At 48.2% G+C, this 14,304-nt stretch overlaps 1 protein-coding gene across 1 annotated transcript in view; it reads right to left on the reverse strand.

The window, feature by feature from the left end:
• carmil3 (capping protein regulator and myosin 1 linker 3) overlaps positions 1-14,304 on the reverse strand; it is an 81,189-nt gene that overhangs the window by 19,974 nt on the left and 46,911 nt on the right. Inside the window, 12 exon segments of the mRNA XM_060059088.1 lie at positions 205-318; positions 719-838; positions 1,234-1,332; positions 2,099-2,192; positions 3,010-3,078; positions 4,641-4,770; positions 4,773-4,812; positions 5,695-5,749; positions 6,162-6,258; positions 7,124-7,205; positions 7,524-7,593; positions 11,371-11,475. Coding sequence (XP_059915071.1) covers positions 205-318; positions 719-838; positions 1,234-1,332; positions 2,099-2,192; positions 3,010-3,078; positions 4,641-4,770; positions 4,773-4,812; positions 5,695-5,749; positions 6,162-6,258; positions 7,124-7,205; positions 7,524-7,593; positions 11,371-11,475 — 1,075 coding nt within the window.

Below are 14,304 nucleotides of genomic sequence, written 5' to 3' on the forward strand. Positions count from 1 at the left end.
CTCTCCTATCCATCCCTCCCAGCCATTCTATCTATCAAACCCCTCTGCATACCTCCCTCCCTCCCTCCCTCCCCTCTTTCTCTCGTCACCACCCTTCCTCCATCGCTTTCCCACCCTCACACTCTTCCGTCTCCCTCTCCCTTTTTCTCCCCCTCCTTCCCTCCATTCACCTTCTAACCCTCCTCCCTCCATTCACTCCCTCACCTGCAGCTCCTTGTCCGCCGCCTTGGTCAGCTCCCCGGCCAGAGTCTCCAGTCTCTGTCTCACCGGCCCGTCCACAGACAGGACATGAGCCAGCTCACACAGAGACGGGTACAGCTGAGAGGGAGAGAAGGCGAGATCAACACACAGGAGGAGAGAGAGAGAGGGAGACAGAGAGACAGATGGTGAGAACGGAGGAGAGAGAGCCGGGCGGAGGGCGTTAAAGAGACAGGAAGAGCAAGGCAGCAAAAGACAGGCCAACAGGTCAGAATTATTTTAATAATATAACATTTGATAAAAAAAAACAATACCCATATTTTACGATGTGCAAAGGCCGTGTGATTAAACTCCAAGTAATTGAGGTTCTTACTGGCATTGCATAATAGCATAGACATGCATTAATGCATACAATGTACACTGAGGAATAGCAGAGAGATTGGTATGTGAAAACCGTATGTGGGCTGACAAGATGTATGGAGTAGTCACACACACACACACACACACACACTGGACCCACCGCCCTGGAGTTCTTGGCCTCTTTAAGGATCTGCTTGGCTGCCTGCACCTCTTCCTGATCCTCTGATCCTCTCAGGACAGACACCTGCTGCTGCACACGCACACACAGCCGCTCCATCACCTGCGCACACACACACACACACACACACACACACACACACACACACACACACACACACACACACACACACACACACACACACACACACACACACACACACACACACACACACACACACACACACACACACACAGCATTACCACAAGTGTTACGTGTGTGTGTTTGTGGGTGGGTCGTAACAACAAGAATGAAAATATGCATGTACCGGTATATATATCTATGTATATATTTCTGACCAAAGTCCCTTGCCCAAAATACATACACACAGTGTAAATACATTTCTGAAGCAGACACACAAACATCTCCCATGGCTGCGACGTATAGCCACAAGGCAGGAAAACAAAGACGGACGCACACGTTCATGCAAGTACTCTCACACACGCACGAACACACACCTGTTCGGCGGTGCTGGTAACCAGGCCTTGGTTCAGCCTGAGGGCTTGCTTCTGGGAAAACCTCTGCGTCTGGTTGTTCCTCAAGAGGGCGCGTTGAATCTGTGACACACACACACACACACACACACACACACACACACACACACACACACACACACACACACACACACACACACACACACACACACACACACACACACACACACACACACACACACAGCGGGAGGGGATGAGTGTTTACAGAGCGCGACGAGCAGGTGAAAAGTCCATTTGCATGTTAATCCGCCGCCAAGGGAGAGACGCCTTAAACCCGAGGGGAATCCACTGAAACGGAAGCGGACCTGCTGAGAGGCTCCACCGCCGAGCAGGTGGCTCCGTCTCATTATCTTATGCAAAGGATAACAGTAGAAAAGTTATCTCCCCGAGGGATCGCACACCCTGTCAGAACCTCAGCACACCTCACCAGCTGGGAGCCAAGCGTTAAGCAACGCGGCCGTAATTATGTTTGGATAGAATTACCTCGAGGCAGTCAAGACAGACGGAACCTCAGAGCGCGGCGGAGACGTGGAGAGCAGGACCCCAGTGTGGAGTAGACCCCTGTGATCGCTGCCAGGCGCGTTGCCCGACGCATACCACATCACACTGGTTTCACTACGGTTGACATGTTTGGTTGCACGCCGAATGTTTGTCCCTCACAGCTAAGCAGAGGTCTTTTTTTCCGTCTGACATTTTCACACCGGCGGTTGACAGGGGAAATGGGGACGGAATAAAACGACTCCTAGAGAAAGATCCCCCATGACGCGCTGAATCGTTTTACTCTTGGAAGCATTGTAGTTCGGATGTGACCAGGAGATGTTTAACCGACCTTGGTGATGGCTTGTTCCATCTTCTCTGGAGCGCTGCGGTACGCCTGCGCCACGTCACTGAGGGGGAGGGGCATGTAGTGGATGGTGAAGTTACTGAGAGAGAGAGACGAGAGAGAGAGAGAGAGAGAGAGAGAGAGAGAGAGAGAGAGAGAGAGAGAGAGAGAGAGAAATTTGAAGGAGGAAAACAGGGTGAGAGAGAGGTGAGAAAATGGATGGTGCAGAGAGACAGGATGCAGAGAAGAAGGGAGAGAATAGGGGGAGAGCGAGAGTCGGGGAGAGAGAGACATTTTAGATGCGTTCATGTTTAGACCTGCATTATTAATTACGTTTAAAAAAAGGGAACCGCAATTACCTGAGGAGAAATCGATCGATGCTCTAATCGTTTATTCGCCCTTCTGATTGCCAAACTCACTTTAAAACATGCACTGTGTGTATGCAAAGTGATTCATGCATACCCACACACATTGATGAACACGCACTCATACACACACTGAAGAAATCTTTCTTCCTTTGTCACACACGGTAACAAATACAGTCTCAAACACATAGTAAGAAATGAAGACACTTTCTCAAACACACACTTGCATACGTTCGTTCTTACACACAAGGTAACAAATCGACACACACACACACAAACGATGAGTTTGAGTGGCACATAGCATCAGAAGAGTGATGAAATGTGGTGTAACGCGGTGGACTCTGACAGCGCAGCTGTCACATCTGTGTGTGTAGAAGCTCATTTATCCGCTCATAAGGATGCTCGTCTCTAATCAGCGTAACAGAGACACAAACGCACATGCTGTGTGTGTGAATGTGTGTGTCTGTCTGTGTGTGTGTCTTTGTCTGTGTGTCTTTGTCTGTGTGTCTGTATGTCTGTCTGTCTGTCTGTGTGTCTGTCTGTGTGTCTTACTGTTCCAGGGCTCTGGCTACATCCTGAAGTCCCAGCACCGTGGTGTTGTTGCGATCCCATGTCACACTCCTTGCACAACAAGCGGGGAGAGAGAGATAGCGAGAGTCATTAGTTTGCCACTCTGTAGAAAAACAAATCATCACTTACAGAGTGTACACACTCTCACACACACACACACACCCTCCTTTAAAGTCTACACAAATAGATGTGCATATACACGCGCGTACACAGAACTGGGTCATTCAAAAAGGTACAGATGCCGAATTGGGCGGTTAGAAAATCGACACACGCATAGAACATTCCACCCACACACATCACCCACCCGCACTCTGCTTGTTTGGCCAAACCCCAATGTGTCCCTCTTTTCTTGTTGTCTTCTCTCCATCTCCGCCTCATTCCACCTCTCCTCCTCCACCTGCTGTCCCTCCTCCATCGCTCCTCTTCCACTCGCCCCCCCCCCCCCCCCCCCCCCCCCCCCCCCCCCCCCCTCAAACATCCTTCCATCTCTTCTCCACCAGTTCCTGTACTTCCACCATCACTCTTTTTCTACTCCTCCGCCTCCTGTGCCTCTTCCATCACCCCTTCTCTCCTCATCCACCCTCTGTACCTCCTCCACCTCATTGATCTCCTCCACCTCCTTCTACAGAGCCATCGGCCCATCCCATCATCCGTCACTCAATCTCTCCTTCTCCATCTACTATACCTCCTCCATCTCTCCTCGTCCACCTCTTCCATCATTCCATCCCTCCTCCCTCTCCTTCTCCTCCACCACGTGGACCACCTCCATCTTTCCACCTCTAGTACCTCCTCCGTCACTCCATCTCTCCCCCTCCGCCTCCTGTACCTTAATCACTGTTTGATGAGCCGATGCACCTCTGTTGCAGCACATCATTTCCTCCTCGTTCTCCCTCTCCTCATCTCCTTCACCTATGAGTCCCCCCAGGGCCGAATAAAGTCCCCATCTTTCATCTTTACTTTAAATCTTCTTACACTCGCTCTCCCTCTCATGTCATCATCTCCACCCTCCCCGTCTTGCTGCTACAACCCCCCCCCCCCCCCCTCCCCCTCATTACTCACTCCGTTACCCCGACAACGTCCTCGAACCAACCCCAGCGCCCCCTGCTCCCCTTTGACCCTTCTTTTCTCGTAAGCATCATCGTCATCGTGGGTCATCATCGTCCCCCCGTCTATTCCCATTGGTTGTCTTCTTTCTCATTGAGTTGAGCCGCAGTGGTGTTTTAATAACTAAGGGGACCTCGCCAGTCCCCCTCGGGTACGCAGCTCATCTCTGTCCCCCACAACAAGAGCCAATATCCTTGAGTTCCTATGCCTGCATTCCTTTACTCCACAGCCCTGTCGAGGAGAACACACCCACCACGTCCCCCCCCCCCCCCCACACACAACCCCACCCCTATTCCTCTATTATAACATTGGGGCCGTGCCAAATTATTTTTCCTTTGAAGCTGGTGCATCATGCCCTACCCATCCTGACTCAGAACACACACACACACACACACACAATCACCTTCACACACAAGGACACACATGAAAGCATGTGAACACAGATACACACCCACACTCTGACAAGCACACACCACCTCACCTACCTACACGCACGCACCAACACCCACCTCAGAGTCGTGTTGATCTGCAGTGCCTTGCTCAGCATCTTGGCCCCAGAGTCTTCCAGACAGTTCCCACTGAGATCGACCTTCCGCAGCCCGGCATTGGAGCCCAGGGCGTTCACCAGCACCGTGCCCGCTGACGGAGCCTGGAGTCGGCCAGGGACAGGGACTGCAGGGCCTGGGAGAGGGGAGAGGGGAGGGTCTCAGTTTTAGGGGGATTGAAGAGACAGTGGAGCAAAGAGAAAGTGAAGGAGAGTTGGTAAAGAGAGTGAGACGGACAGAGAGAAGGCAGTAAGGCTTGAGAGATAGAGGTGTATTGGCTGTGAATGTGTGCGTGCGTGTGCGTGTGTTTTTCAAATACTGGGTTTAATATCCACAGTTGGGACTTCCGGGCCCATGAACAAGCTTTCGCACACGCCAAAGCTTAGTGTGTGTACATGGGCATGCACGCACATTTGAGAACGCTTGTGAGCTATCACCATCAAATGTGGTAAATAATTGAGCAAGCTACTTGTCATGCTGAATTTGCTTCTCAGAAAGCAGGCCGAATGAGATCGAGAGATACGGAGATGGTGAGAGAGAATGAGAGAGAGAGATAGTGAACGAGAGCGGTGGAGGGAGATAAAGAGAGTTTGGCCCTAAGGAGAGTTAGGAATACGGTGAAACTAAATGAATGATTCATCGTCCGCCTGCAGAGTCCATGGATGACTTAACAGGCGTGTCTGTTTGTGTGTCGCGCTCACCCCATGCCTGTAGCCGCGTAAGAGAGCGAGCGAGCGAGAGAGAGAGCTTGTAGCTGAGTGAGAGAGAGCTTGTGGACGTGTGAAGGCGAAATACATGACAGTTGGCTAGAGAGAGAGCGGGGAGAAACTGGAGGAAGAGAGGAGAGAGAAAGAGGAGCGGGAGAGAGAGAGGAGCAAGTGAAAGTGAGAGAGTGACAGAGCGAGGAGATAAATCGATTGAATCTGTTGATGCTGTGCAAGTGTAATTATGTAAATTATAATTTGAGCAGGGCTCTACGAACTTAGCATGGGTGAAGGGTGTGTGTGTGTGTACTCACACAGTCCTCTTCCTGCACCAGGTGAACTAGTTTCTGCAGAATCTCGTCCAGCAACCTGAGAAGCAAATACATCGTCGTCTCTTCATCAGCACCATTATCCCGCCGGTCCAGCCTCATCTTCCTCAGTGTGAAACAAGGCCATCATTAAGCCGTCTCGACCACCATTAGTGATCATCATTACTGTTTACATAACAGCTGCATCAGCACCGGGAGCCACTGCCTTCATTAACCCCACACACACACACACACACACACACACACACACACACACACACACACACACACACACACACACACACACACACACACACACACACACACACACACACACACACACACACACACACACACACACACACCGCGCATTTCCAACATCCCTCCCATAGATGGTGCTGTTCTTGCGTTTAGATTTCCGTGAAACAGATCCTCTTTAACGTTATAAACCAGCATCCAGCCCAGCCACCCACCGGCCCTTGACGTTGAAGTTCTTCCCCAGCAGCAGGTGCTTGAGCGAGGGGTGTCTGGAGAAGGACGGGAGGACCACCAGCATGTCCCCATCCAGCCCTACAGAGGAAGCACAGGATCACAACTTACTATTACCCTTCAATTAGTCAATGAGCAGACATTTATCCAGTAGGCCCGGGGTCAGCAGGTCATCTCACTCGAGGATGCAGACCTTGTGACCTCCAGTGTGACACCGATCTGAAATCACGAGAGCAGGTAGGGTTTGCGGCAGTGTACTGAAAGAAACCTACACATAGACACTGCAGCCATCGGGGATCAAACCCAGTACTTTGCGGCATGGGAGTCGAACAACCTAACCCTTCCTCTATCCTGGACCAGAGACCATGTCGGACTTCCAATAATGGTGTTCTCCACACACAGCAGGACCATGGAAGAGAAGGTACAGGGGATATCTCGCTACTCATTCTTCCTCCTCCTCCTCGTCTTCCAGTCCTAACTTCCCTTTGAGAACTGATAAGAGAGTGCAAGATTGGGAGGCATCAAAACTGAGACGTCTCACAGAAGGAAGATCTGAGCGAGCCACGCCTGTCACTCACATCAGTGTCTCCATGCTTGCATCACCTTTTGATCTGCACCCCACCGCCCCGCCCCTACTTGTGTGTGTGTGTGTGTGTGTGTGGGGGGGGGGGGGGGGGGGGTGGAGTGGGTTTAAGTGAAATGTAATGGAATACAATTCTCTCTGCCAAAAGATGAAAGCAATGTCAATGATCCAAGAGGATTAAGTGTTTTCTGTGCATTTATGCCTGGTAATCCACAAATAATATGCACATAGGTGTGTGTGTGTGTGTGTGTGTGTGTGTGTGTGTGTGTGTGTGTGTGTGTGTGTGTGTGTGTGTGTGTGTGTGTGTGTGTGTGTGTGTGTGTGTGTGTGTGTGTGTGTGTGTGTGTGTGTGTGTGTGTGTACCGTTATCGGAAATGTCAAGAGTTCCAACGCAGGCAACACGAGGAAACAGTTCCTGGAGCACGCCGGCACCAGCTGACCTCAGCTGAACGAGAGACATAAACAGAGAGAGACAGACGGACAGACAGATGGACGGACAGAGACAGAGAGAGAAACAGGCGGAGACAGACAGACAGTGAAAAGACAGTGAAAGTTAGAGTCATAGTAATTGGCCACAAAGATAGGAACAGACATAACAGACACAGAAAGTCAGAGAACAGTGGAGCGTTCGCTCTCAGTATTACATTGAGATAGAGGGAGCATACCAGGGAGGAAAGAGAGTAGATAATATCAATACAGAGTGAGAGGGTTACCTTCATCTATAATATAGTATTAATATTAATATAGAGTGGGGAGAGTGTACCTCACAGCCGCTGATGTCCAGGTGGAGATCTGTGATGTGAGGGTTGTTGGATAGACCCAGGAACAGAGCTCTGGGACACACAAGAACAGGATAATACAATAAGAACAGACAGAGGAAGACAGAACAGGTAGAGTGAATGAAACAGTGAATGAAAGAGAAAAGATAGAGTGAATGAAAGGGAACAGATAGAGTGAATATATATAAAAGACAATAAGAGTAAAAATAGATAGTGAGAGAAGAGCGTCTGATAGAGGGCAGGAGGGAGGGGCAGAGAGGGAGGAGATGCAGGGCAATAAAGAGATGGTTGTTAATAAAACAAAAGGGAAATGAAAGAACTGGAGTGCAGGAGGAGGGAAAGGAGGGGGAGAGAATAGTCTCGCTCGGGGCCGGTGGAAATGTAACCAGAGGAAGGGAAGGAGAGCCAGACAAGAGAAACACAACCAGGCAATGCACAAAACAAGATGGCTGGCTGATATGAAGCACATGGGTCCTGCGTGAAATCAATCTGTTGTATTGTCATCCGTCAACATCCAATGCGTACTTTGACTACGGGGGGGGGGGGGGGGGGGGGGGTATGTCTGATAAGGTATCACAAACATAATTTATAAGGGATTTAGAATATGAACACAAACGTAGAGAACATTTGCGCATTTTTGCCCCCGTAGATTTTATGGATCACACAATTTAGATAAGAGATTTAGAAAGAGATTTAGCCATATCTATCATCTGCTGATCCGTCGATATTCTGGTAAAAATACATTTTTCAATTTAATAACCCAATGTGCATTTTGAATTAAAGTAAAAGGAAAAAGGAACACAATTTAAATCATATCCCAAACCTGAGATTACGAAAAACTACACGAAAATGTTCTTAGTCTAACCTGCATATATTCACAGATCCACAAACCCAGACATAAACACTAACACACACTCGTATCATCCGCATCTGACTACACAGGCATCACCAGCCATTATCCAGGTGCCTCCAAACACAGAGCAGCACATCTGTGTACTTTGTCTTTTATTTCTATGCATCGTTTCTCATCCCATTGTGCTCCAATCACAGACGTCTGGACCCGAAGAGACGCATTCCGGAAGTTTTAACTCCTCCACCATCAACCACCGAACCAGCAGCTGTTCCTGGCACACAGACAACGCAGCAACGCCCCACGTCTGAACGAGATGCCCCCCTATAACCTTGCCACAGCGAGAGGGAGATGGAGAGAGTGAGAGCTATATCATTTTAAATTAGTCTATATCTATGCCTCTAATAAACAAAATACACACACACATTTAAATCCATACAGCGACCAATAGATATTTCTAAATATTTTCTCTTGCATTTTTATTCTTATTCCCATTTCGATATTTTGTATCTTATTTTTGTCTGTATTTCTCTTTTTGTGCCTCGGCGATTTCAATGTACGTTTTAAACGCCATAAAGTGCCTTTGATTGAAAATTACTTTACATCTAACCGCTTTGTGAGCAAACACTATACAAACCAGATTTCATTGGAATGCGTAAGATAAATAAGCATTAATAAATGAGTATTACACATCTGTAATTTGCTCATCTTTGATGCATGTGAAACCGGGCATTGAAGCTCAGAGAGATTACTGCTGTCAAATGCCCAGTGCTTGTAACTGAAGTAGCCATATTGAGTGTGTTAAACATGGACTTAGAATAGACTTAACATGATAACCTCGTAAAACAACATCAAACACTTAACCCTGCCATGAAAAGCCCCTCAAAAAGGAACAAGGCTTAACAGAATTCCAACACACACACACACACACACACACACACACACACACACACACACACACACACACACACACACACACACACACACACACACACACACACACACACACACACACCTTCACCAAAAATAGATGCACAGAAACAAATTACACAGAAAGTTGTCTACGTTTCCATAGAAACCTAGGATTAATAATGGCACTGTTTTGAGTGTGCAGCACAATGCCTTGCTTATTATCCAGGGCTAAACGAGGTGCTCCTAACGAGGTTGGGCTAACGAGGGCTTAACGAGCTGCTCTAATTAGAGAGGTACAACCCTGTGTTGCAGCTCTGCCTGCAGTGGAGAACACGGCTTTACCCTCCATCCTTCCACCCCGCACTATCCCTTATTCAACCGCCTTCACAAACGGCCGTTACTCGCCGCCTTCCAAAGAGACGCTGCCTCCATAGTAAATAGGTTTCATCTGGAACATGGTCTGAATGAATGGAAAACAAAAATAGATGGCTTCAATCATCAGAGACAAAGTTACTTTTGATTTCTAGATCACTTGATGTTAATCTGATTTGACCGACATCTATAATTGGATATTTCCTTTCATCATTGTACTTTTGTTGTACCACTAAAGATACAATGATGAAATGCCAAAACATTTGCATTTAGGGCATTTAGCAGACGCTTTTGTCCAAAGCAACCTACAACCATTCATAAAAACATTTACACACTGACAGCGTGCCGTTGTCAACCATGCAAGGAGACAGACAGCTCGTCGGGAGCAGTTAGGGTGAGGTGTCTTGTTCAGGGATACCGACACACAGCTAGGAGGAGCCGGGGATCTAACTAATAACCTTCCGGTTACAAGTCAAACCGCTGTGCCTCCTGAACAACTGCCCCCCCTACTCGTCTGCATGGGATTGACCTGCCCCAGAGGCAGTAAAAAAAACCACCCTGCCATGCTCTACCAGCTGAGCTACACAGGATGTATTGAGGAGCACAAAAATCTATAAATGCACAAATAAAAATCTATTAAAATTAATAAATAAAACATAATTATGAATTTCAAGTTGATCCAAAAATGAATAAAACCGAGTAAGTCAAAATATGAATAAACCAAAAGTATGAAGAAATGAATGAATAAATAAAAATTATATTAACAAAAAATGTGAATTAAACTAAATACCAGTATGAATAATATGATTTGAAAAAAACAAAAAAAAGAATTACAAAGACTAACACGTGAGGCCCCCATCCTGCCCCACTAGCCAAGGCCAACCAGTGTGGTCTAATCCTGGACCAGGACCTTAGCTGGTCCCATTTAGACAAGGACCTGAAGTGGTCCCATTTAGACCAGAACCTGAAGCGGTCTCATATAGACCAGGACCTGAAGCGGTCTCATTTAGACCAGGACCTGAAGCGGTCTCATTTAGACCAGGACCTGAAGCGGTCTTATTTAGACCAGGACCTGAAGCGGTCTCATTTAGACCAGGACCTGAAGCGGTCTCCTGTGGACCAGGATCTCAAGTGCCTCATCCTCATCCTCATCCGCTTATCCGGGGTCGGGTCGCGGGGGGAGCAGCTCAAGCAGGGGGCCCCAGACTTCCCTTTCCCGAGCCACATTGACCAGCTCTGACAGGGGGATCCCGAGGCGTTCCCAGGCCAGTGTTGAGATATAATCTCTCCACCTAGTCCTGGGTCTTCCCCGAGGTCTCCTCCCCACTGGACGTGCCTGAAACACCTCCCAAGGGAGGTGCCCAGTGGGCATCCTTGCCAGATGCCCGAACCACCTCAGCTGACTCCTTTCTAAGTAAAGGAGCAGCGGCTCTAATCCGAGTTCCTCACGGATGGCTGAGCTTCTCACCCATCCCTAAGGGAGACGCCAGCCACCCTTCTGAGAAAACTCATCTCGGCCGCTTGTACCCGCGATCTCGTCCTTTCGGTCATCACCCAACCCTCATGACCACTTTGCCTTGCGGCTCAGCTCTCAAGTGCTCTCCTGTAAACTAGGACCTGAATTGTTCTCATGTGGACCAGGATCTTAAGTGGTCTCACGTGGACCAGGACGTGAAGTGGTCTGGGACCGGACTCACCTTAGGGAGTCTGGGGGCACCTTCATGGAGGCCAGGCTAACGTGGGTCAGGCTGAAGGCGGAGCTGAAGAACTGGCGGAAGGTGGGCAGGGAGTCCCTGGCTCTCCTGGGAGAGAGAGGAGAGAAAGGAGAACAAGGAGGGTGAGGGATGGATGGGGAGCTGGACCAAGGTGGAAACCCACCTTTGATACAAAATGTACATAACGTTTGACCACCGACACTGAGCCTTTTTTTAATCAACATAAAGTGGATGAATTCCTCCAGTCCTGCCTGGAATAGTAAAAACTATTTATTTTCATTTCTTTCCAGAGAAGATTACAATTATTTGTGACATGATGAGCAGACCTTCCTGTTTGGCTGTGAGTAAGAAGGTATGCAATTTATACAGCATTTTAAAGCATCGACGGCGATAGGAAAGATATTAAATTCAATTTCAGGTAAACCAGAAGAGACGTGAGAGAGCAGAGAGAGGCAAAATGAAGGATAAAGCTGAGGACAACAGACACCAAAAGATGAAACGCAACAACAGAGAGAGGAAATAAGATAGGATGGAATACAGTGAGTGAGTGAGTGAGGGAGAATGCAGGTAATTGTACAATTTCGATGGCGGTAAAGCCATTCGAATTGATTTGGATTGAGAAACAGAGCGAGAGACAGATTTCCTTTCGTGTGAAGGGCGCACACACACACACACACACACACACACACACACACACACACACACACACACACACACACACACACACACACACACACACACACACACACACACACACACACACACACACACACACTTCACAAGAAAGGAAAGCTTTGTATATATGTGGGTATATATATAAAACAGACTACTTCGAACAAAAGCGAGCGAGGAATAACAAGACAGGAAATAATAAAGTCAGGCCTGAGAGATCCAGAGAGAGAGAATTACAATATGAGGGAAAGGTTAAGAGACAAACGAAAAGCAGGAGTTGGTAATGAAGGATGAATGAAACGAAAGGACGTAAACCGAGACACAGAGAGAGAGACAGAGAGCGACAGAGAGAGAGACCGAGAGAGAGACCGAGAGAGACAGCTGTTCAGGGCGAGGGCAGAAGGCTGCGGAGCATGTCATTCAGCTGGGATCAGACCAGGCCGGCAGTGAGAAGGCATGAGGACCGTCCAGGGGCAAGGTAGAAGCTCACACTCAGCAGTTACGCCTCGTTTCCACATACGTATGTTGTTCGTATCCGTGCTTCCGTAAATTTACGGAAGTGGTCGCTAGTGTTTTACGTACGGACATGAATTTATTTACGCCAGCCAAAAAGATGTGGGAACGTATGATAATGGCCGTTTTTAGGAGACCGGTACTTTGGAACATGAGGATCGACATATACAGAGATAAAAACAAAACCACCAGGCTTGGAAAGAGATCGGCGAGGAGTTTGGCCTGCCAGGTACTTACATGTTTTGTGAGAAACATAAAAACTTTCATACGGTATCTCCGTAAAACGACGGCGAAAGTTACATTTTTTGAAAGTATATTACGGACATACCAGACAGAAATTTTACGGAGGGGAGGAGTCTCGGAGGTAAAACGGACATTACGGAGAATCACATAGGAATGAATGGACTTTCGGTCGGAGGCGGTTGGATCGCATACGAGAATGTACGTATGTGGAAACGAGGCGTTATCCCGGCCAGCCGCCACTGCGGTCCTCCCAGCCCAGGGAAATAAGGACATGGAACGGTGTGTGCAAGTGTGTGTGTGTTTGTGTTTGTGTGTGGGGGTGAAAGTTTGCAAGCATTCGTGTATATTACAAATTTTGTGCAATTGTGTGTCCCCGTCTAAACGTGCAACTATGACAGGCGGCATTTGTAATATTTTGTCTGTGTGCATGTGTGTCTGTATCTGCTTGTGCGTGCGTTAAAGCCTGCGGCGTTGCAGCAGAGGAGCGACTTGTTGTGATTGTGTAGGACAGCAGTAATCCAGTTCAGGGGGTTCTGAACTGTGTTTAACACTCCTTAGCAACCAGAACCACAACTCTGCACACACCCCTCCCTCTCTCCCTCTCCTCTCCCCTCCCCCTCCGTCTCCCCCTATCTAGGACTAAAGCACAAATAATTCATCAACGCAAAGAGTGGTGTTTAGAGGGCTGAAGGAGAGGCGAACCAGGAGGAGGGGAGAAGATGAGAGAGAGAGGAGCAAGGGAGAGAGGAGAGGAAAAGAGGCGATGAGATGAAAAAGACGCAGAAATCAGAGGAAAGGAGAGGAAAGGAGAGAGAGAGGAGAGAGTGGCGGCAGAAACTATTCAGCATAAACCCTAGTACTTTTCTACGAGCAGGACACACGCGCCGTCCCACGGGGGAAAACGCTGTTGACCAACAGCTGAACCACTTCTGTGTAATCCTGTGTTTCCCCCGCCGTCAGATTTCGTCTGACGAGTTCATCCTGCATCTCCGTCTCCCTCGCTCGCTCTGTGATTGTGTCCTCATTTACACGGCCCCCAGGGGCCCGTTCCCCCCCTGCATTACATTACATTATATTACTCTGTGATCATCATCCAAACACCACTTTGATGGCCGACGCAGAGAGAAAGCGGGGGCCACGGGTCGAATAGCAATAAGGCGCCTCCTGAAAACAGAGTCAACTACAAAGGCAGGACACCTTTGATCGGTGTCAGGTTGGGCTGTAGGTCGGCCAGGGTGAAGTCGAGTTAATGTTAAAGAACTTCCCACTGCAACAAACGAATGAACAAATTATATCCTTGTTAACAGCATTAAGTCACAAGCGACCGATTGTTCTTAATCGACTCAAGCAGTTTACGTTAATGATCGCTCTCTATGTATTTCTATTCAAGTCTCTCATCTAAATCATTTTTCTTCCATGAATGGGCACTGGTTTTATTATTATACGTTTGGATAACTGTGAATGGAGTAAATGGCTGCAGTAGAAGTG

This window comes from Gadus macrocephalus, chromosome 8 (assembly GCF_031168955.1).
Source record: "Gadus macrocephalus chromosome 8, ASM3116895v1".
Taxonomy (NCBI): Eukaryota; Metazoa; Chordata; class Actinopteri; order Gadiformes; family Gadidae; genus Gadus; species Gadus macrocephalus.